The sequence below is a fragment of the Delphinus delphis genome, chromosome 7 (genome assembly GCF_949987515.2).
Source record: "Delphinus delphis chromosome 7, mDelDel1.2, whole genome shotgun sequence".
Taxonomy (NCBI): Eukaryota; Metazoa; Chordata; class Mammalia; order Artiodactyla; family Delphinidae; genus Delphinus; species Delphinus delphis.
Window position 1 is genome coordinate 100,461,070 of NC_082689.1, and position 24,199 is coordinate 100,485,268.

Sequence of the window (24,199 nt, forward strand, 5' to 3'; positions counted from 1 at the left end):
ATGTGTGGGTGTGGATTGTTTCAGTTCTGAAAGAAACAAGAAATAGGGCCTTCTAGAATTTCTAAAGTAATTGAAAACCCAAAACAAACACATGAAAACTAAATAAAAAGAGACAGTAAAATTATTTGAAAGAAATCATATGATTAAATATTAATGACTGGTCGAAGAGCTCAGAAAAGAGAGATACTGAGTGAGGACTTTAGAAGTGTCGGGAATCTAACCATGCTTTGGGAAACGTGGAAATTCTGGACAGGACCTAGCCATTGGTTACTGGGCATCATAAGGAAAATAGAGTGGGAGTGAAGTATGAGTTGTGTGGACAACTGTAAACAACAGATGATCAGAACTTCTTATAGGGTGTCAGGAGATAATAAGTAGGGAAATACGTGTTGAAGTCATGGAGTGAGTAACCTGAGTGTTATGATTGTTTTCAGAGCAAATGAGAGCATTCAAAGTGTTGTTTAGGATGTGTTAGACTATGTGATGGGAATAAACTAGAGGCATAGAGAACACTGAAAAAACTAAAACAATCTTCCAAGTGAGAGGCTTTATAGCCTCTATATAGGAGATCTATATATATGTATATATATATATATATATGTGTATATATATATATATATCTCCATCTATATAGGAAATGAGATAGGAAGATGTAATGAACTTAAGCATATATATATATAGAATTTTGAGGGAGGGTGTAGCCAAAAATATGATGAGTTTAATTTTAGTCTACTGAGTTTTATGTATCTGCAAGTCATTTATGTCATCTAGTATAGAACTGGAAATATGAAACCAGCATACAGGAGAGGTCAGGGTTCAAAAATTTAAGAATCAATATAGGTTCATTCTCTAAGTCTGTGAGTTTGTTCTGTTTTGCAAATAAGTTCATTTGTATCATTTTTTTTAAGATTCTGCTTATAAGTGATTATCACAGGATATTTGTCTTTGTCTGACTTACTTCACTTGGTATGATCATCTCCAGGTCCATCCATATAGCTGCAAATGGCATTATTTCATTCTGTTTAATGGCTGAGTAATATTCCATTGTATGTATGTACCACATCTTCTTTATCCATTCATCTGTCCGTGGACATTTAGAGAATGAACCTCTGGTTACCAGGGCAGGGGGAGGGTAGGGGAGGGATAGATAGGGAGCTTAGGATTGACATGTACACACTGCTATATTTAAAATAGATAACCAACAATGACCTACTGTAAAAATAAATAAATAAATTTTTAAAAAGTAAAGAAAAAAAAAGAATCAATATAGGTAGGTCTGAGTAGAAATAACCAGTTAGAGAATAGCAGCTGGAAAAAAAAAAGCTCAGAATTGAGCTTTGGAGTATGTTTTTGTTTAGATAGCAATTGGATGAGTAGAATGTATAGAAATTTTTGAAGAAAGGATTCCAGGACAAGGTAATGCTTCAAAGGCAAGAAAAGATTTCAAAATCCTTCTGTTCATTGTAATTGTCACAGACTGCAAAGTTGAGTGCGGTGGGGACTAAGCATGCAGAAAGAGCACATTAGATTTGGTTATCACAGGTCAGTGTTGATGTTGGCAGTTTGCTATTTCAGGAGAGTGAGGACTGCATCTGTACTTCAGGGAGATATGGAGAATTGCATGTATGGTGGACACACAGGATAAGGCTGAAACCCCTTGTACAAAAGGTTTACTGAGGCTTATTGTGAATGGACAAAAGCCTGGGAGAGAGCAAAAGAACTGAATGAGGGTGATTATTATTATTTTTTTTAATATAGAGAATAAATATACAACATGAAAAGTACAAGTAAATGGCAAGAGGTAGATATTTAAGAAATATCAGAAATCAAAGATATTTAAAAGCACGGAGCATACTGATTTGGCTACAAAACAGCTTTTTTGCCTTTCAAAAGAGAAAGATCGCTCTTTCCAGAAGTCTGGGGGAATGGAAGAGTGTACATGGAATGAGATTTTGAGGTAGACAAAAAGGACAACTAAGCCATTTCAGATGGCCTCAATTTTCTCAGGTAAATATATGGAGCCTGGGGTTCCTTAAAAAGTGAGAAAAATTTCTATATAGTTGTGAGCAGTGTTTTAGGAGAGATGGGTAAAGGCCTGCTGTTTTTCAACTATGATTAGCTCATAGTCTAGATTTACCACTGATATCTTTAAATAATGATTAAAACTTAACTTGATATTTAACAAATTCTTCCTAAATTTATTTGAACATTTTCAGTGATTATCATTTCATTATTTTGTTTTACTGTTTTTTCTAATATTTTCAGTTTGAGAGTGAATTTTAAAAAATGGATGCTATAGAATTTTTATTTTAGATATGTTAAAAATACGTTTTCAGACAAAAATCATATTTGTATTAAAATGTTTCAAACAACCAATTTGCCAAGATTTTTTCCACTTTTTGAAAATTCTCTCCACAGATAGATGATAGAGGGATAGATTTAATTTTGAAACATTAAAAACAAATGTCTAAATTAATGCATCATTACATTACCAATAATAACATTAAAAAATAAGGTGACTTTACATTGATATTCATGGGAGGTGAATTTTGTCAGCTATCAACACCCAGAATAACCTGTTATGCAAAGCTGAGTTTATTACCTATTGCAGTCAGGTAGAACAACATTTTGATAGTCTTTGTAGGTCCAGAAGGAGAGATTGGTGGGGTGGGTTGGGGGTTTGTGTATAGGGCTGGAAATCTAGATGTGAATTGTTAAGACAGGTATTTCAGTGTGAGGGTATGATCGAAAATGGGTGCATTTCATGATGTAATGGCCTAGGAGGGATGCACACAGAGAGGCAAGCAACTTGAGGTGACCTTAAGTTAACAGTTGTTTGATAATTTAGAAATCTGCTCAGTTTTAGGAGCTTATGGTTCAGATAAATTACTTTTCAGCAAGTTTATGAAAAAAAAATTAAGTTTTGTACTGATTTACAGTCTTGTCTTCATGGGCAAGAAGTAAAAGTAAAATCTTAAGGATGTAGGTCCTGACAGTTGGGGTGGATGCAGAGGCCTCAGTTCTCAATTTCAACAGCAAACTGGAATGTGAAGTCCATTACTACCTGCTTTGAGTGGACTAGGTATAAAATAAAACGTTGCCTTTACTGGAAAGAACTTAAACTAGGATATGGTACTGGTTTTCCTTTTGCTAGACAAATTAGGAAAAAAGGAATTAGAAAGAAATGTCAGGAGTTTGGATGGTGGGCGGTAGACACTAAAAGTATCATTACATTCTTATAGCTCAGGATGGAGGGGCATGACGGTGATTCTATCTTGTCACATCTTTTCTTTTTTTTTTAAAAAAAAAAAACCTGACTGAATATGTGTTTAGGATAATTGACTCTTAATGTTCAATGAGCTGAAAAGGAGGAAAGATTATTTAATCAAAGTACTGTATAGACATGCATAATACAGTGTTTTAAGAATGTTTCAAGTACACCTACCTTAATCTTCTTGTGTTAGTGCACTTTACTCATTGATCTTATTCACTCATATTTCAATACCTAATATTAAACAAAATATGAGGTGACAGTTTTGAAATATATTTCCAGAAAGTAATTTATTAATACAATATTAGGAATTTCAAAACTGGGAGATTCCACTAGTGATTATAAATCAAACAGTAAAGTAGGATAAATATGACACACAGAAGACCAGATTTTAAAGACCAGAAAATATTAAAGAGAATTAATAAAGACATATATTAGATGCTTTTAAAATAATTCATGCAGAAATCTGTATTAAATATTAACCTGGAGAGTTACAGCTGAATTAAAACAAAAAAAGGTTTCTCCCACTAATGCAACATTGAAAGTCTAATAGTAAAATTTGTAGGAGTACAGATCCAAAGGGATTTATAAATCTCAAATCTCTATAGATGTTTTTCAAGTCTAAATAATTATCCAATGAAATTTACTTTAAGACAATTAAATGTAAAGAGATGAAAGGGAAAAACCTACAACCAAGATTACTCTACTGAGCAAGGATCTTATTCAGATTCGACAGAAAAATTAAAACCTTTACAGACAGCCAAAAGCTAAGAGAATTCAGCACCAGCAAACCAGATTTACAACAAATGCTAAAAGAAATTCTCTAGGCAGGAAACACAAGAGAAGGAAAAGACCTACAATAACAAACCCAAAACAATTAAGAAAATGATAATAGGAACATACATATCGATAATTACCTTAAATGTAAATGGATTAAATGCTCCAACCAAAAGACATAGACTGGCTGAATGGACACAAAAACAAGACCCATATATATGCTGTCGACAAGAGACCCACTTCAGACCTAGGAACACATACAGACTCAAAGTGAAGGGGTGGAAAAGGATATTCCATGCAAATGGAAATCAAAAGAAAACTGGAGGAGCAATTCTTGTATCAGACAAAATAGACTCTAAAATAAAGACTATTATAAGAGACAAAGAAGGACACTACAAAATGATCAAGGAATCAATCCAAAAAGAAGATATAACAATTGTATATATTTATGAACCCAAAGTAGGAGCACATCAATACATAAGGCAAATGCTAACAGCCATAAAAGGGGAAATTGACAGTAGCACAATCATTGTAGAGGACTTTAACACCCCACTTTCACCAATGGACAGATCATCCAACATGAAAATAAATAAGGAAACACAAGCTTTAAATGATAAATTAAACAAGGTGGACTGAATTAATATTTATAGGACATTCCATTCAAAAACAACAGATTACACTTTCTTCTCAAGTGCTCATGGAACGTTCTCCAGGATAGATCATATCTTGGGTCACAAATCAAGACTTGGTAAATTTAAGAAAATTGAAATTGTTTCAAGTATCTTTTCAAACTACAACACTATGAGACTAGATATCAGTTACAGCAAAAATTTGTAAAAATTACAAACACATGAAGGGTAAACAATACACTACTAAATAACCAAGAGATCACTGAAGAAATCAAAAAGGAAATCAAAAAATACCTAGAAAGAAATGACAATGAAAACATGATGACCCAAAACCTATGGGATGCAGCAAAAGCAGTTCTAAGAGGGCAGTTTATAGCAATACAATCCTACCTCAAGAAAAAAAAATCTCAAACAACCTAACCTTACACCTAAAGCAATTAGAGAAAGAAGAACAAAAGAACCCCAAAGTTAGCAGAAGGAAACAAATCATAAAGATCAGATGAGAAATAAATGAAAAAGAAATGAAGGAAACAATAGCAAAGATCAATAAAATGAAAAGCTGGTTCTTTGAGAAGGTAAACAAAATTGATGAACCATTAGACAGACTCATCAAGAAAAACAGTGAGAAGACTCAAATCAACAGACTTAGAAATGAAAAAGGAGAAGTAACAACTACAAGGAATTATGAGAGATTACTACAAACATCTCTGTGCCAATCAAATGGACAACCTGGAAGACATGGACAACTTCTTAGAAGAGCACAACCTAGCAACACTGAACCAGGAAGAAATAGAAAATATGAAACAACCAATCACAAGCACTGAAATTGCAACTGTGATTAAAACTCTTCCAACAAACAAAAGCCCAGGACCAGATGGCTTCACAGGCGAATTCTATCAAACATTTAGAAAAGAGCTAACACCTGTCCTTCTCAAACTCTTCCAAAATATAGCAGAGGGAGGAACACCCCCAAACTCATTCTACGAGGCCACCATCACCCTGATACCAAAACAGACAAAGATGTCACAAAGAAAGAAAACTACAGACCAATATCACTGATGAACATAGATGCAAAAACCTCAACAAAATATATGCAAACAGAATCCAGCAGCTCATTAATAGTATCATGCACCATGATCAAGTGGGGTTTATCCCAGGAATGCAAGGATTCTTCAATATATGCAAATAAATCAATGTGATATACCATATTAACAAACTGAAGGAGAAAAATCATATGATCATCTCAATAGATGCAGAAAAAGCTTCTGACAAAATTCAACATCCATTTATAATAAAAACCCTCCAGAAAGTAGGCACAGAGGGAACTTAACATGATAAAGGCCATATATGACAAACCCACAGCCAACATTGTTCTCAATGATGAAAAACTGAAACCATTTCCTTTAAGATCAGGAACAAGACAAGGTTGTCCACTCTCACCACTATTATTCAACATAGTTTTGGAAGTTTTAGCTACAGCAATCACAGAAGAAAAAGAAATAAAATGAATCCAAATTGGAGAAGAAGAATAAAACTGCCGTTATTTGCAGATGACATGATACCATACATAGAGAATCCTAAAGATGCTACCAGAATACTGCTAGATCTAATGAATGAATTTGGGAAAGTAACAGAATACAAAATTAATGCACAGAAATCTCTTGCATTCCTATACATTAATGATGAAAAATCTGAAAGAGAAATTAAGGAAACACTCCCATTTACCATTGCAACAAAAAGAATAAAATACCTAGGAATAAACCTACCTAAGGAGACAAAAGACCTGTATACAGAAAATTATAAGACACTGATGAAAGAAATTAAAGATGATACAAAGAGATGGAGAGATATACCATGTTCTTGGATTGGAAGAATCAACATTGTGAAAATGACTCTACTACCCAAAGCAATCTACAGATTCAGTACAATCCCTATCAAAATACAAATGGCATTTTTCACAGAACTAGAACAAAAAAATTCACAATTTGTATGGAAACACAAAAGACCCTGAAGCACCAAAGCTTCAGGGAAAGAAAAATGGAGCTGGAGGTATCAGGCTCCCGGACTTCAGACTACACTACAAGGCAACAGTAATCAAGAGAGTATGGTACTGGCACAAAAACAGAAACATAGCTCAATGAAACAGGATAGAAAGCCCAGAGATAAACCCACACACATATGGTCACCTTATTTTTGATAAAGGAGGCAAGAATATACAATGGAGAAAGGACAACCTCTTCAATAAGTGGTGCTGGGAAAACTGGACAGCTACCTATAAAAGAATGAAATTAGAACACTCCCTAAAACCATACACAAAAATAAACTCAAAATGGATTAAAGACCTAAATGTAAGGCCAGACACTGTCAAACTCTTAGAGGAAAACATAGGCAGAACACTCTATAACAAATATCACAGCAAGATCCTTTTTGTCCCACATCCTAGAGAAATGGAAATAAAAACAAAAATAAATAAATGGGACCTAATGAAATAGAAAACCTTTTGCACAGCAAAGGAAACCATAAACAAGAGCAAAAGACAACCCTCAACATGGGAAAAAATATTTGCAAATGAAGCAACTGACAAAGGATTAATCTCCAAAATTTACAAGCAGCCCATGCAGCTCAATATAAAAAAAAAACAAACAACCCCATCCAAAAATGGACAGGAGGCCCAAATAGACATTTCTCCAAAGAAGAAATACAGATTGCCAACAAACCCATGATAGGATGCTCAACATCACTAATCGTTAGAGAAATGCAAATTAAAACTGCAATGAGTTATCCCCTCACACCAGTCAGAATGGCCATCATCAAAAAAAATCTACAAACAATAAATGCTGGAGAGGGTGTGGAGAAAAGGGAACCCTCTTGCACTGTTGGTGGGAATGTAAACTGATACAGCCACTATGGAGAACAATATGGAGATTCCTTAAAAAACTAAAAATAGAACTACCATATGACCCAGCAATCCCACTACTGGGCATATACCCTGAGAAAACCATAATTCAAAAAGAGTCATGTACCACAATGTTCACTGCAGCTCTATTTACAATAGCCAGGCCATGGAAGCAACCTAAGTGTCCATCGACAGATGAATGGATAAAGAAGATGTGGTACATATATACAATGGAATATTGCTCAGCCATAAAAAGAAACAAAACTGAGTTATTTGCAGTGAGGTGGATGGACCTGGAGTCTGTCATACAGAGTGAAGTAAGTCAGAAAGAGAAAAACAAATACCATATGCTAACACATATATATGGAATAAAAAAGAAATGTTCATGAAGAACCTAGGGCCAGGACGGGAATAAAGATGCTGACCTACTAGAGAATGAACTTGAGGACACGGGGAGGGGGATGGGTAAGTTGGGACAAAGTGAGACAGTGACATGTACATTTATACACTATCAAATGTAAAACCTGTAGCTAGTGGGAAGCAGCTGCATAGCACAGGGAGATCAGCTTGGTGCTTTGTGACCACCTAGAGAGGTGGGATAGGGAGGGTGGGAGGGAGGGAGACACAAGAGGAAGAGATATGGGGATATATGTATATGTATAGCTGATTCACTTTGTTATAAAGTAGAAACTAACACACCATTGTAAAGCAATTATACTCCAGTAAAGATGTTAAAAAAAAAAAAAAGTATTTTACTGGAACTATTTTCTATGTTGAAAAATATTCAACAACAGGTGAGTGATAAAGGAATGATGTCATATTCATGAATAGAACGCTGTGCAACTGTTAAAAGAATGAGGTAGACACATGTGTACTGACATGAAACATTCTTTAAAATTATTAAATTTAAAAAGAAGTGCATCATCAAAAAGCAGACATCAGTGGAACAGAATAGAGAGCCCAGAAATAAATCCACATATTTATGGTCAATTAATCTATGACAAAGGAGGCAAGAATATACAATGGAGAAAAGACAATGTCTTCAGTAAGTGGTGCTGGGAAAACCGGCCAGCTATATGTAAAATAGTGAATTTAGAACATTTTCCCACACTATTTACAAAATTACATACAAATATAAACTCAAAGTGGATTAAAGACCTAAACATAAAACATGACACCACAAAACTCCTAGGAAAGTACATAGGCAGAACACTCTTTGACATAAATCACAGCAATATTTTTTGGATCTGTCTCCTAAAGCAAAGAAAACAAAAGCAAAAATAAACAAATGGGAGCTAATTAAACCTAGAAGCTTTAGCACAGCATAGGAAATCATCGACAAAACAAAATGCGAACCTACTGAATGGGAGAAAACTTTTGTGAATGATATGACTGATAAGGGGTTAAAGAACTCATACAACTCAATATTAAAAAAACAATCAACCCAATTAAAAAATAGGCAGAAGACCTGAATAGACATTTTTCCAAAGAAGACATACAGATGGCCAACGGGCACATGAAAAGATGCTCAACATCATTAATCATCAGAGAAATGCAAATTAAAACCAAAGTGATATATCACCTCACACCTGTGAGAATGGCTATCATCAAAAAGTCAACAAATAACAAATGCTGGAGAGGATGTGGAGAAAAGGGAACACTTGTCCACTCTTAGTGGGAATGTAAATTGGTGCAGCCACTGTGGAAAACAGTATGGAAGTTTCTCAAAAAAACTGAAAATAAAGTTGCCATATGATTCAGCAATTCCACTCCTCAGTATATACCTGAATAAACCAAAAACACCAATTTGAAAAGCTACATGTACCCCAATGTTCATAGGAACATTATTTACAATTGTCAAGATATGGAAGCAACCTAAGTGTCCATCAACAGATGAAGCAATAAAGAAGATGTGGTATATACATGGATATACAGTATGTGGATATACAAAGGAATACTACTTAGCCATGAAAAAAGAATGAAATTTTGCCATTTGCAGCAACGTGGATGGACATGGAGAGCATTATGCTAAGTGAAATAAGTCAGACAGAGAAAGAAAAATACTGTATGATACCACTTATATGTGGAATCTAAAAAATACAACAAACTGGTGAATACAACAAAAAAGAAACAGACTCACAAATATAGAGTACAAACCAGGGGTTACCAGTGAGGAGAGGGAAGGAAGGAGGGGCAAGATAAGGGTAGGGGATTAAGAGGTGCAAACTACTATCTATAAAATAAGCTACAAGAATATATTGTACAATACAGGGAATATAGCCAATATTTTATAGTAATTATGAAGGGAATATAACCTTTAAAATTGTGATCACTATGTTGTATACGTGAAGCTTATATAATATTGTAAACTATCTATACCTCAATTTTAAAAAAACGTTAAAAAAGTGCATCATAAAAAAAAATGATGTGGCACACATATACAATGGAATAGTACTCAGCCATAAAAAGCAGTGAAATTGCATTTTTTGTATTGAGATAGATGGACCTAGAGTCTGTCATACAGAGTGAAGTAAGTCAGAAAGAGAAAAACAAATACTGTATGCTAACACATATATATGGAATCTAAAAAAAAGAAAAAAGATTCTGAAGAACCTAGGGGCAGGACAGGAATAAAGGTCCAGACGAGGACACAGGGAGGGGGAAGGGTAAGCTGGGATGAAGTGAGAGAGTGGCATGGACATATATACACTACCAAATGTAAAATAGATAGCTAGTGGGAAGCAGCTGCATAACACAGGGAGATCAGCTTGGTTCTTTGTGACCACCTAGTAGAGGGGTGGGATAGGGAGAGGGGGAAGGAGACGGAAGAGGGAGGAGATATGGGGACATATGTATAACTGATGCACGTTGCTATAAAGCAGAAACTAACACAATTGTAAAGCAATTATACTCCAATAAAGATGTTAAAAAAATTAAATGTAGTCTTTATCTTCTCAAACAAACTCCACTTCCTTCTATTTTGATTCTAAGGGAAATAAAAATTAATTTTCCTTCATCTATCCCAATATAATCCATCATCAGCTGCAGGTTTCCTTACTATGAGAGACAGTAAGGCCATATGTTACTTTATCTCTTCTGTTGAAGAAGAATCACTATTCATGCTCTCTGGGCTCCTGTTTCTCCCTAAGCCCTTAGATTCTCATCCCTATTTAGAATTCTGCAGTGTGCTGGTCCCCTGGGAAAAGAACCAGTCACTGATTGGCTTTTTGCTCTATTTATTACCATGGTACAATAGAAGGGGAAAAACCCTCTTTCTCTTAATTTATTGTAAAAATATTTTAAGGATGTTTGTTAAGACACGTTATTTATGCTAATCTGTGATGGCAGTGTCTATCCATACCAAGAGGTGGTCCAGAACTGAGAAAATGAAGGAACATAACAGAGGCGTCAGTTGAGGTTGGACTATAGATTAAAGCAAGCGTTGATTTTGAGCGGGAAGACAGGAGACCAGAGTCAGCTGGCAAGGCTGAATTGAGTAACACAGGTGACCAGTATTGCTCTTGAGCCTGTGATCATATATTTGGTATAGAAAGGAAAGGGAAGAGAGGTAAAGAATAGAAAGCAAAATAAATATTTATTATGTGTGTAACCCTGTTACTTGTCTTACATCACTAGAAAGGTCAGCAGGTAAAGTTAATGATAAAAAGAACCCAATTTATCTATAGGTGATGAAAGAAATTCAGTAGGTGATACAAGGCCTTATTTTTTATTTTTTTTTTTTTTGCGGTACGCGGGCCTCTCACTGTTGTGGCCTCTCCCGTTGCGGAGCACAGGCTCCGGACGCGCAGGCTCAGCGGCCATGGCTCACGGGCCCAGCCGCTCCGCGGCATGTGGGATCTTCCCGGACCGAGGCACGAACCCGCGTCCCCTGCATCGGCAGGCGGATTCTCAACCATTGTGCCACCAGGGAAGCCCCCAAGGCCTTATTTTTAAGTTCACATAGGACCATCTTTCAGTACACTTAAATACAACTCAGATAGTAACTTGAAATCTTTGTCTCTTTTTCTCCTTTCTTAAAACACTATTTGTCTTTCCTTGTGGCCCATGTCTTTCCAACATGTCACTCTCCCCATGTGACTAAGGTCAAGAAGAGCCATTGGCCTTCTGTGCCATCCCTGACTCTAGTAGGAGAGTCATATTGGACTCTCAGTCTTCTGAATGGAACACGGAAGAAAGACAAACTTCATTTTTGCTAGTATTGATTGCTTCTCATCATAACTTCTGGGTGTCACTATTTATAATATTGAAATAACTAGAGAACGAGTCAGAAAACCTTGCTCTCCCAAAACTGTCAGACATTTCCACATAGTTTTCACAGCCCACCTTGCAGTATTTGTTTACCACCATTATGCAGATGAAGCCAGGTTCTGAGAATTGTAAATTATATAACTTCATTTACTGTGAATAGTAGGTCCAACCCCTCTCAATATTTCTTCCAAGAATGGGCAGGCAGGTAGGGGGGTGCAATACCATGGAGAAGTTTAGAATTGGGTAAAACTGAAAAGGACATTATCCAAAAAAAAAAAAAAAAAAAAAAGAAAGAAAGAACACTCAAGACTGCTTTTATTTGGGTATCTTCCCTTTTATCTAATCACATAAATGTATGTATAATATATCTATTATTTATATAGCTTTTATGTAGATACAGATACCTTTCTTTTCTTAACTCCTGAATATCCTTTCTGGCAGCTTGTCTCAGGTTGGTATTTGCAGTCTATGGTATTCTTAATATGAGTTAATTTCCTGGTAAATGTGGCTGAATTTAACTCAAACATATTTAAAATCAACAGCTGTCCAGACGAAATGCAATTATTTACACTGAAAACATCATTCTCTTTAAAGTTGAAAAAGTGGATACAATGGACACATACAGTCTCAGAGATTTTGACCAGTGGTCACACAATCCAGACAAAATACCAGAGGCACAGTTCCAAACCCAAGGGAGAAAGAGGTTGAGTGGCAATTGAGCGGTGGTAGGACTGGGTTTGTGAAAAAGTCTGCATGAACGTGCTTCATATGATAGTCTCAGAATTGTGTCCAGTTATGTTTAACTGGCAGTCTCGTTGAAAGTTTACCTAGATCACTAATCAGTAACAGCTTCGGAAATGGGAGGCATTTCTCTGTCCCTTCTTTCTCATCTTAGAATGGGCATCAGTTGCCCATGTTTTAATTACTTTTCATTTGTTCAACCAAGAATCTGAGTGACCCTGTCACTAACACTGTTTTCATTGCACAGTAGACCATGTGCTGGGTGGGCTTCCTGAAGAGGATTAATGAGAGCTAAGTACAGAAATCTGCTCAGGTTATTAAAGGCTAACAGTGATTGTTCTAATGTGTCTGTTTATTATGCACATTATCTCCTCTACACTCATATTAACCTAGTCAATGTGTTTGTCAATTGTTAATATCTTTTTGTTGCAGATACAGATGTGGTGTATAAAAGCGAGAATGGACATGTCATTAAACTGAATATAGAAACAAATACTACCACATTATTATTGGAAAACACAACTTTTGTAAGTAATGAATAATTAGTTACTTTAATCATTTCAGTATTGTTTAGAATGTTCTCTTGGTATACATAATGGTCGTTTTTTTCAGCTTCAGCACTTGCAAAGCTTTTCAAGTGAAAAGTTAAGGCTGGGATATTATTAGAATCAGTAGATCTATTCATAGAAAATTCCCATGTGACCATCTGCTCTGTTTTCTCCCCAATTATCCTTTTTAGTAAATGAAAAAGTGTTTCTAAGAATAATATTTTTTTAGAATGAATATTTATTCCAATATTTTCTATGTAAGTTTAGCCATACAAATGCCAAAATTAAAAAAAAAAAGGTTAATATAACCCAAGTCATAACTTTTTCTCTGCCTTTACTTTTCATTCTTCCTGACTTGTTTCTAATTGTGGTTTTCGAAATCAAGTAGAAGGCAGGCTTTCTAAAACTGGCCTTTAGTTGGAGTTGATATGCTTTACTTTTATAATTAAGCATTCTATCAGTATCATTTCTCTTCTCCAGAATCATTGTTTGGCCTAACAATGATCCAAATAACTGAATGTATTTATTTTGCTCTCATAAATGTATATGAACTTTGGGGTAAATTCAGTCCTCTTAAGGTTAAATTTAGCTATGATTACCTATTGAGTAAGTGACAATGAATCAACTGTTTCAAATGTTCAAAATCTAGGATCAAACACCACTGAAAAATAGTTTAAAGTTATTTGCTCATTGTTTTATACAATCAAAGGTTCAATGTATTGCCTATTAGATGAGTTCCTATGTTATAACACATCAACTAAGGCCTCAGAAGACCTCCTATACAAATTAAAGGAAGAAGCAAACCATCAGACACTTTTTGTACTTATTGCTACTTGTACATCTGGAATAAACATTTGGACTTCATGTTTGTAATAGGGTGGCCAGGTGGAAGAGATGAAGTGAAAACTTCTGTTGTTAGTGTTTTTACTTTTTAAGAGAAAAGTGGTTGTTGAAATCATGCAGTGATTATATATGTATATATTTGTTAGACTAAATTAAACCAACCAGCTGAGGTACTTTAGCAATTAGGTTATTAACTAACTAATAATGGCATTTCTATTTTTAAATGAATCAGTTAATTCACAGATATTAGAAGAGCAGATACTCTGAATGCAATGATTTATAGTACTTGTGGAATGCCAAGGCAATGTAAGCCATATTGCTCAGTTTCTTAGAATATTGATTTCCTTGGGGTAGGTAATGCTTACCTTCCTGAAAAAGTTTAACAAACAGCATAGAGCAGTATCTATTATTTCTTAACTGGTTGGTCCTCGGGGATACTAGAGAAGAGGCTAAGGAATCATCGAGAGATGCTGAAATCAATGGGAAAGAAGCCTCCATATGAGATAGGACAGGAGGTAGAAAGCAGGAATCAGTAATTATGACAGCTAATGGTTGGCTGATTAAAGTCAATGCGAATTAATTTCAATAAAACTAGTTTGGAGAGCAAAATTAAATGAATTTTTGTATTTGTTTCCTTTATTATAAAGTAACATTTTTGATGGGGGTTATAGACCTTTAGTGGTCAAGTATTTAAGTTAAGAATAACCACGTAGTACGTGAATATCTGGTTATGTGACTGTTCCACACTGATCATCCCCTTACACAGGTTAATGAGGTCTTCTATTGGTCACTAATTATCTTTTTTTTTTTTCAGCATTTATTCCTTGCTTTCTTAGTCTCTTTGGTACATCAGAAAAGGAACAGAACAAACCTTGTCGGTTATTATTTCATTCTGTCGTTGGTACTTCGTACTTTACACCAACCCCATCTCATTGTAGTTTTCTCCATGTGTTAATTAATGCCATTTTATCTTTATGCTTGTATGTTTAATCTTCTAAAAATCCTTCTGAGGTCTATTTCTGCTCTTTTCTATGTTGGCCATGACTCTTAATTACCACCGAGTCATATTTAACAAATATTCTAATTTACTGATCTTTTAAGATTCATAGGCTCCCTGAAGACATTCATCTCACAACACAGATAATGAAGCAGTTTATAAGTCCTAGAGGCATCAGAATTCAGTGGAGGAGGCTGAGGATAAAAATTGGAATGCGCCTTATGTTTCCAACTAGTTAACTGAGAACCGCAAACAAAAAATACAAATTAACACGAATCCAGATGAATTCAAAGGAACTTATTTAATCATTTTCTCCTTCTAACTCCGAGATAGCATTATTAAACACACTTGTGTTTTAAAGATCATGCTAAGCTAAAGCCTGCATATGCTTTCTCTCTCAGGCCACACTCTTGGGAAAAAAATCCCTTATCAGAGCATAAAATTTTTATTTATAGCGCAGTTTTTTTTCATTGAGCAATTAGCAATACTTTAATGACAATTATAATTAATTGGATTAGATCACTATAAGAAGCTTTGTAGTAAAGTGTACCAAGGCAATTGAGAAAAAAAATTATTACTTAAAATGTGACAACAGAATAGCCTATTGTATAATAAGACATATTTTGCAAAAAAATGTGACTACCAGTTTATTTTAAAACTTAATATAACATCACATTGTTATTTCTCTGCTTACATACGTTTTAAATATGAATGGTGGGCCCTTTTAGCTATGTAATCATGGTTAGCAGACACTATGAGTAATGATAATATTGGCTGTGACAGTCAAAAATAAAACAAAAGTAAATAATTTTCCTGAAATAATTGGCTTATGTCTTAAGGCATTCTTTTGGAGTGAAGATAGGTGGACTTCTAATGAAGGAGAAAATTAAAGTGTATATAACTTTTTGAAGAGGAGTTACATGAAAGGAGTGATTTAGCCCCAAAAGTGCTCTTAATCATTTTTAAGTGTTTGAAAAAGTTATCTCATAAAGCCACAACTATTTCAAACAAAAGCTCATTCACAGTGTCATAATGAGGAAAATGTTTCATAAGTATTAGCTGTATTCTGTCTACTGGAAATAATTTGAATATCTCCAGTGGTTTTGGCAAAAAACACCAGCATTCATAAATAGTTCTATCAAATTTCTGAGATTAGAAAGGAATTGGAAACATGATTCTGAGCTACATGCTTAAACATTACTAAGATTAAAAAAAAAAAAAAAAGCTTGTATACTAATATGGAAAGGGAAACTAAATATCTGTAAGCTTTTAAAACTATGCTATAAAAATAGCCTAAAGCATAGAAAGGAAATTCACGGTAACATTCAAGGGAAATGTTACCTATACATGTTTTGGTCCAACTATTTATTTATAGGTCATTACAAAATAGTAGGTTTGACTAGAACCAAGGAATATTTATGGACTTATCATGCATAGAGATAGCATCAGTTGATTTGCATACCACTGCAGTATTTCTTTTTTTAACATCTTTATTGTAGTATAGTTGCTTAACAATGTTGTGTTAGTTTCTGCTGTATAACAAAGTGAATCAACTATATGCATACATATATCCCCATATCCCCTCCCTCTTGCATCTCCCTCCCACCCTCCCTATCCCACCCCTCTAGGTGGTCACAAACAACGAAGCTGATCTCCCTGTGCTATGCGTCTGCTTCCCACTAGCTATCTGTTTTACATTTGGTAGTGTATATATGTCAATGCCACTCTCTAACTTTGTCCCAGCTTACCCTTCCCCCTCCATGTGTCCTCAAGTCCATTCTCTACATTTGCATCTTTATTCCTGTCTTGCCCCTAGGTTCTTCAGAACCTTTTTTTTTTTTACATTCCATATATATATATGTTACCATATGGTATTTGTTTTTCTTTTTCTGACTTATTTCACTCTGTATGACAGACACTAGGTCCATCCACCTCACTACAAATAACTCAATTTCGTTTCGTTTTATGGCTGAGTAATATTCCATTGTATATATGGACCACATCATCTTTATCCATTCATCTGTCGATGCACACTTAGGTTGCTTCCATGTCCTGGCTGTTGTAAATAGAGCTGCAATGAACATTGTGCTCCATTACTCCTTATGAATTATGGTTTTCTCAGGGTATATGCCCACTAGTAGGATTGCTGGGTCATATGGTAGTTCTATTTTTAGTTTTTAAAGGAACCTCCATACTGTTCTCCATAGTGGCTGTATCAATTTACATTCCCACCAACAGTGCAAGAGGGTCCTCTTTTCTCCACACCCTCTCCCGCATTTATTGTTTGTAGAATTTTTGATGATGGCCATTCTGACTGGTGTCAGGTAATACCTAATTGTAATTTTTATTTGCATTCCTGTAATGATTAGTGATTTTGAGCATCCGTTCATGTGTTTGTTGGCAATCTGTATATCTTCATTGGAGAAATGACTATTTAGGTCTCCTGCCCATTTTTGGATTAGATTGTTTGTTATTTTTATATTGAGCTCATGAGCTGCTTTAATATTTTGGAGATTAATCCTTTGTCAGTTACATTTTTTGCAAATATTTTCTCCCATTTTGAGGGTTGTCTTTTCATCTTGTTTATGGTTTCTTTTGCTTTGCAAAACTTTTATGTCTCATTAGGTCCCATTTGTTTATATTTCCATTTCTCTAGGAGGAGGGTCAAAAAGGATCTTGCTGTGATTTATGTCATAGAGTGTTCTGCCTATGTTTTCCTCTAGGAGTTTTATAGTGTCTGGCCTTACATTTAGGTCTTTAATCCATTTGGAGCTTATTTTTGTGTATGGTTTTAGGGACTGTTCTAATTTCATTCTTTTACATGTAGCTGTCCAGTTTTCCCAGCACCACTTATTGAAGAGACTGTCTTTTCTCCATTGTATATTCTGATCTCCTTTATCAAAGATAAGGTGACCATATGTGCGTGGGTTTATCTCTAGGCTTTCTATCCTGTTCCATTTGTCTATGTTTCTGTTTTTGTGCCAGTACCTTACTGTATTGATTTCTGTAGCTTTGTAGTATAGTCTGAAGTCTAGGAGCCTGATTCATCCAGCTCCGTTTTTCTTTCTCAAGATTGCTTTGGCTATTTGGGGTCCTTTGTGTTTCCATACAAATTGTGAAATGTTTTTTTCTAATTCTGTGAAAAATGCCATTGGTATAGGGATTGCAATGAATCTTTAGATTGCTTTGGGTAGTATGGTAATTTTCACAATGATGATTCCTCCAATCTAAGAACATGGTATATCTCTCCATCTGTTTGTATCATCTTTAATTTCTTCCATCAGTGTCTTATAGTTTTCTGCATACAGGTCTTTTGTCTCCTTAGGTAGGTTTATTCCTAGGTATTTTATTCTTTTTGTTGCAATGGTAAATGGGAGTGTTTCCTTAATTTCTCTTTCAGTTTTCATCATTAGTGTACAGGAATGCAAGAGATTTCTGTGCATTAATTTTGTATCCTGCCACTTTCCCAAATTAATTGATTAGCTGTAGTAGTTTCCTGGTAGCATCTTTAGGGTTCTCCATGTATAGTATCATGTCATATGCAAACTGACCATTTTACTTCTTCTCCGATTTGGATTCCATTTATTTCTTTTTCTTCTCTGATTGCTGCGGCTAAAACTTCCAAAACTTTGTTGAATAATAGCAGTGAGACCGGGCAGCCCTGTCTTTTTCCTGATGTTAGTGGAAATGGTTTCAGTTTTTCACCACTGAGAACAATGTTGTCTGTGGGTTTGTCATATATGGCCTTTATTATGTTGAGGTAAGTTCCCACTATGCTTACTTTCTGGAAGGTTTTTATCTTAAATGGGTGTTGAATATTGTCAAAAGCCTTTTCTGCATCTATTGAGGTTATCATATGGTTTTTCTCCTTCAGTTTGTTAATATGGTTTATCACATTGATTGATTTGCATATATTGAAGAATCCTTGCATTCGTGGGATAAACCCCACTTGATCATGGTGTATGATCCTTTTAATGTGCTGTTGGATTCTGTTTGCAGGTATTTTGTTGAGGATTTTTGCATCTATGTTCATCAGTGATATTGGCCTGTAGTTTTCTTTCTTTGTGACATCTTTGTCTGGTTTTGGTACCAGGGTGATGGTGGCCTCATAGAATGAGTTTGGGCGTGTTCCTCCCTCTGCTTTATTTTGGAAGAGTTTGAGAAGGATAGGCATTAGCTCTTCTCTAAATGTTTGATACAATTGACCTGTGAAGCCATCTGGACCTGGGCTTTTGTTTCTTGGAAGATTTTTAATCACACTTTCAATTTCAGTGCTTGTGATTGGTTGTTTCATATTTTCTGTTTCTTCCTTGTTCAGTGTTGGGAAGGTTATGCTCTTCTACGAATTTGTCCATTTCTTCCAGGTTGTCCATTTGATTGGCATATAGTTGCTTGTAGTAATCTCTCATGATCCCTTTGTATTTCTGCAGTGTCCGGTGTTACTTTGCTGAGTTTAGTCTTCTCCCTTTTTATCTTGATGAGGCTGGCTAATGGTTTATCAATTTTGTTTATCTTCTCAAAGAACCAGATTTTAGTTTTATTGTTCTTTACTATCGTTTCCTTCATTTCTTTTTCATTTATTTCTGATCTGATCTTTATGATTTCTTTCCTTCTGCTAACTTTGTGGGGTTTTTTTTGTTGTTCTTTTTCTAATTGCTTTAGGTGTAAGGTTAGGTTGTTTATTTGAGATTGTTCTTGTTTCTTGAAATAGGATGTATTGCTATAAACTTCCCTCTTAGAACTACTTTCGCTGCATCCCATAGGTTTTGGGTTGTCGTGTTTTCATTGTCATTTCTTTCTAGGTATTTTTTGATATCCTCTTTGATTTATTCATTGATCTCTTGGTTATTTAGTAGTGTATTGTTTAGCCTCCATGTGTTTGTATTTTTTACAGTATTTTTCCTGTAATTAATATCTAGTCTCATAGTGTTATGGTTGGAAAAGATACTTGATACGATTTCAATTTTCTTAAATTTACCAAGGCTTGATTTGTGACCCACAATATCGTCTATCCTGGAGAATGTTCCTTGAGCTCTTAAGAAGAAAGTGTATTCTGTAGTTTTTGGATGGAATGTACTATAAATATCAATTGAGTCCATCTTGTTTAATGTGTCATTTAAAGCTTGTATTTCCTTATTTATTTTCATTTTGGATGATCTGTCCATTGGTGAAAGTGGAGTCTTAAAGTCCCCTACTATGATTGTGTTACTGTCAATTTCCCCTTTTATGGCTGTTAGCATTTGCCTTATGTATTGAGGTGCTCCTATATTGGGTGCATAAATATTTACAATTGTTATATCTTCTTCTTGGATTGATGCCTTGATCATTATGTAGTGTCCTTCTTTGTCTCTTGTAAGCCTTTATTTTAAAATATATTTTTTCTGATACAAGAATTGCTATTCTAGCTTTCTTTTGATTTCCATTTGCATGGAATATCTTTTTCCATCTCCTCACTTTCAGTCTGTATGTGTTCCTAGGTCTGAAGTGGGTCTCTTGTAGACAGCATATGTATAGGTTTTGTTATTTTATCCATTCAACCAGTCTATGTCTTTTGGTTGGAGCACTTAATACACTTACATTTAAGGTAATTATCGATATGTATGTCCCTATTACCATTTTAAAAATTGTTTTGGATTTGTTATTGTAGGTCTTTTCCTTCTCTTGTGTTTCCTGCCTAGAGAAGTTCCTTTAGCATTTGTTGTAAATTTGTGGTGCTGAATTCTCTTAGCTTTTGGTTATCTGTAAAGGTTTTAATTTCTCTGTCAAATCTGAATAAAATCCTTGCTGGGTAGAGTAATCTTCGTTGTAGGTTTTTCCCTTTCATCACTTTAAACATGTCCTGCCAGTCCCTCTGGCTTGCAGGGTTTCTGCTGCTAGATCAGCTGTTAACCTTATGGGGATTCCCCTGTATGTTATTGGTTGCTTTTCCCTTGCTGCTTTTAATATTTTTTCTTAGTATTTAATTTTTGATAGTTTGATTAATATGTGTCTTGGCGTGTTTTTCCTTGGTTTTATCCTGTATGGGACTCTCTGTGCTTCCTGGAATTGATTGCCCTATCCTTTCCCATATTAGGGAACTTTTCAACTATAATCTCTTCAGATATTTTCTCAGTCCCTTTCTTTTTCTCTTCTTCTTCTGGGACCCCTATATTTCGAATGTTGGTGCATTTAATATTGTTCCAGAGGTCTCTGAGACTGTCCTCAATTCTTTTCATTCTTTTTTCTTTATTGTGATCTGTGGTAATTATTTCCACTGTTTTATCTTCTAGGTCACTTATCTGTTCTTCTGCCTCAGTTATTCTGCTATTGATGCCCTTTAGAGAATTTTAAATTTCATTTATTTTGTTGTTCATCATTATTTGTTTGCTCTAGTTCTTCTAGGTCCTTGTTAAACATTTCTTGTACTTTCTCCATTCCATTTCCAAGATTTTGGATCATCTTTACCATCATTACTCTGAATTCTTTTTCAGGTAGACTGCCTAGTTCCTCTTCATTTATTTGGTCTGGTGTGTTTTTACTTTGCTCCTTCATTTGCTGTGTATTTCTCTGTCTTCTCATTTTGCTGAACTTACTGTTTTTGTGGTCTCCTTTTTGCAGGCTGCAGGTTCGTAGTTCCCGTTGTTTTTGGTGTCTGCCCCCAGTGGGTAAGGTTGGCTCAGAGGGTTGTGTAGGCTTCCTGATAGAGGGGAGTGGTGCCTGTGTTCTGGTGAATGAGGCTGGATCTTGTCTTTCTGGTGGGCAGGTCCACGTCTGGTGTTGTGTTTTGGGGTGTCTGTGAACTTATTATGATTTTAGGCAGCCTGTCTGCTAATGGGTGGGGTTGTGTTCCAGTCTTGCTAGTTGTTTGGCATGGGGTGTCCAGCACTGGAGCTTGCTGGTCGTTGAGTGGAGCTGGGTCTTAGTGTTGAGTAGGAGATCTCTGGGAGGGCTCTCGCTGATTGATATTACATAGGGCCAGGAGTTCTGTGGTGGTCCAATGTCCAGAACTCGGCTCTCCCACCTCAGAGTCTCAGCCCTGACTCCTGGCCAAGACCCTGTCAGCCACATGGCTCAATAGAACTGATAGTTAGGGACTTCCCTGGTGGTCCAGTGGTTAAAACTCCATGCTTCAACTGCAGGGGGCACAGGTTCAATCTCTGCTTGGGGTGTTAAGATCCTTGGGTGTGTTGTGGGTTTTACTGTCTTTTTTAGGAAGAATGCACAGATAGGTAGAAAACTTGGGGCCAGTCCTGGTGGGCTGCCATTGCAGTATTTTTATTTGTTTAAATTTCACTTATTCTGCCACTGAATATTTGGGGTGGGGGATCGATAAAAATCTTTTTACCACCAAAATATCAAGGAGCTTATTTTCTCATTTATGTTTGAGGAAAGAGCTACGTGTTGGAAAAAAAAATAGAATGGCACAAGCAATCATTTGTTGGATAAAGACAACCAAAATTTCACCTCTTAAAATTTGAAATAAAGAAAGGTTATCAGGGTTTTCTGACCACCCAGGTGTTTCACATGCTGGCTATAATCATGGAGGCTTTATATGTTAAAAATCTGGCCTCAGACGAGGCATACAATGATGGCAGAGTAGGAAGACCCTGAACTCATCTCCTCTCACGGGCATACCAAAATTACAACTATTTACAGAACAACTATTGATAAGAAAGATCGGAATCTACCAGAAAAGATCTTCCACAACTAAAGATATAAAGAACGAATCACAAGACACCTTGGGGTGTGGGAAGAGTTATGGTATATTCAAGACCCATACCTCTGGGAGAGTGATCCACAAATGGGAAAATAGTTACAACTGCAGAGGTTCTCCCCAAGGAGCAAGGGATCTGAGTCCCGTATTGGGCTCCCCAGCCAGGGGCACCAGAGCAAGAATTGGAGCCCCAAAAATGTATGGCTTTGAAGGACAGAGGGGCTTACTTTCAGGTGATCCAGAGGACTGTGGGAAATAGAGACTCCACTCTTAAAGAGTGCACGCACAATCTCACACACTGTGGGACCCAGGGAAGAAACAGTAGTTTGAAAGAACTGTGGGTCAGACCTACCTGCTGATCTTGGAGAAGCTCCTGGAGAGGCAGGAGGTAACTGGAGCTCACCCTGAGGATATAAATACTGGCAGCAGCCATTTTGGGGACCTCCTTCTCTCATGTGGAAACTGATGCTGTCAAGGAATATTTTGGAATCCTCCCTCCTGCTTATTAAAGTCAGGACCCAGCCCTGCCACCCCCACCTTCCAGCCTGTAGACACCAGTACTGGAATCCCTCAGGCCAAGCAACCAGCTGGGTAGGGTCACAGCCCCACATACCAGCAGACAAGCTGCCTTAAGACTCCCTGAGCCCATACCTTCCCCTGGACATGGCCGTGTCCACCAGAGGGTCCAGGACCGAGACCCACACACCACTACACAGGCACTAGACCCAGGACCTCCAGGGCCCTGCAGCCAGAGACCCTGGGAACCACCTCTGCCCACCAGTGGGCAGGAATGATCCCCAGAACCCCCTGGGTCCTGGCCACACCCACCAGCCAGCCAGCCCTAGACTTGGGACCAGCCTCATCCACCAACAGTCCAACACCAACTCTGTGACTCCTGGACCTAGGACCCAGCTCTGCCTGCCAGCAGGATGGCACTAGCCCCAGGACCTAACTTTACCCACTGGTGGGTGAGCACCTTGTACTCCTCTGCCTCGTTATATATTCCCACTCTCCAGTGAGCCAGCACCAACTTTGGTATACTGTAGAACCTGCAGCCAGCCATGTAAGGAACCGGCCTAACCCACCAGCAGGCCAACACTAAATCCAAGAACGTAGCCCCAAAACCATCCACCCCAGAACCTAGTTCTGCCCCAGAGTGCACCAGCACTAGGGCTGGGGCCCCCAAGGGTTCCACAGCCAGCTGCCTTGTGACCTGGCCCCACCAACCAGTGGCTGGCAATCTCCACACAAGGCAGGGCCTGACAATCAACCAAACCAGGAGCCAGCGCCGCACTTACCAGACTGTCCACAGTAGTTAGCCCACTACAGCAGAAGAGCCCACACAGCCCACATAGGGGCATCCCTAGAGCATATAACTCTGGTGACCAGAGGGGTATGTGGTGCTGAGATGCACAGGATGTCTCCTACAAAAGACCACTTCTCCAAGGTTGAGAAACCTAACCAACATACAAGAAATAGGAACAGCAAATTAAGCAAAGTAAGGCAACAGAGGAACATGTTCCAAACAAAGGAAC

General features: G+C 36.7%; 1 protein-coding gene across 1 annotated transcript in view; it reads left to right on the top strand.

Annotated features, from left to right (window-relative positions):
• Positions 1–24,199, top strand: part of DPP10 (dipeptidyl peptidase like 10) — a 650,987-nt gene that overhangs the window by 300,010 nt on the left and 326,778 nt on the right. The window contains exon 4 of the mRNA XM_060015722.1: positions 13,016–13,110. Within this exon, the coding sequence (XP_059871705.1) occupies positions 13,016–13,110 (95 nt within the window). The remainder of the gene's footprint in view (positions 1–13,015; positions 13,111–24,199) is intronic.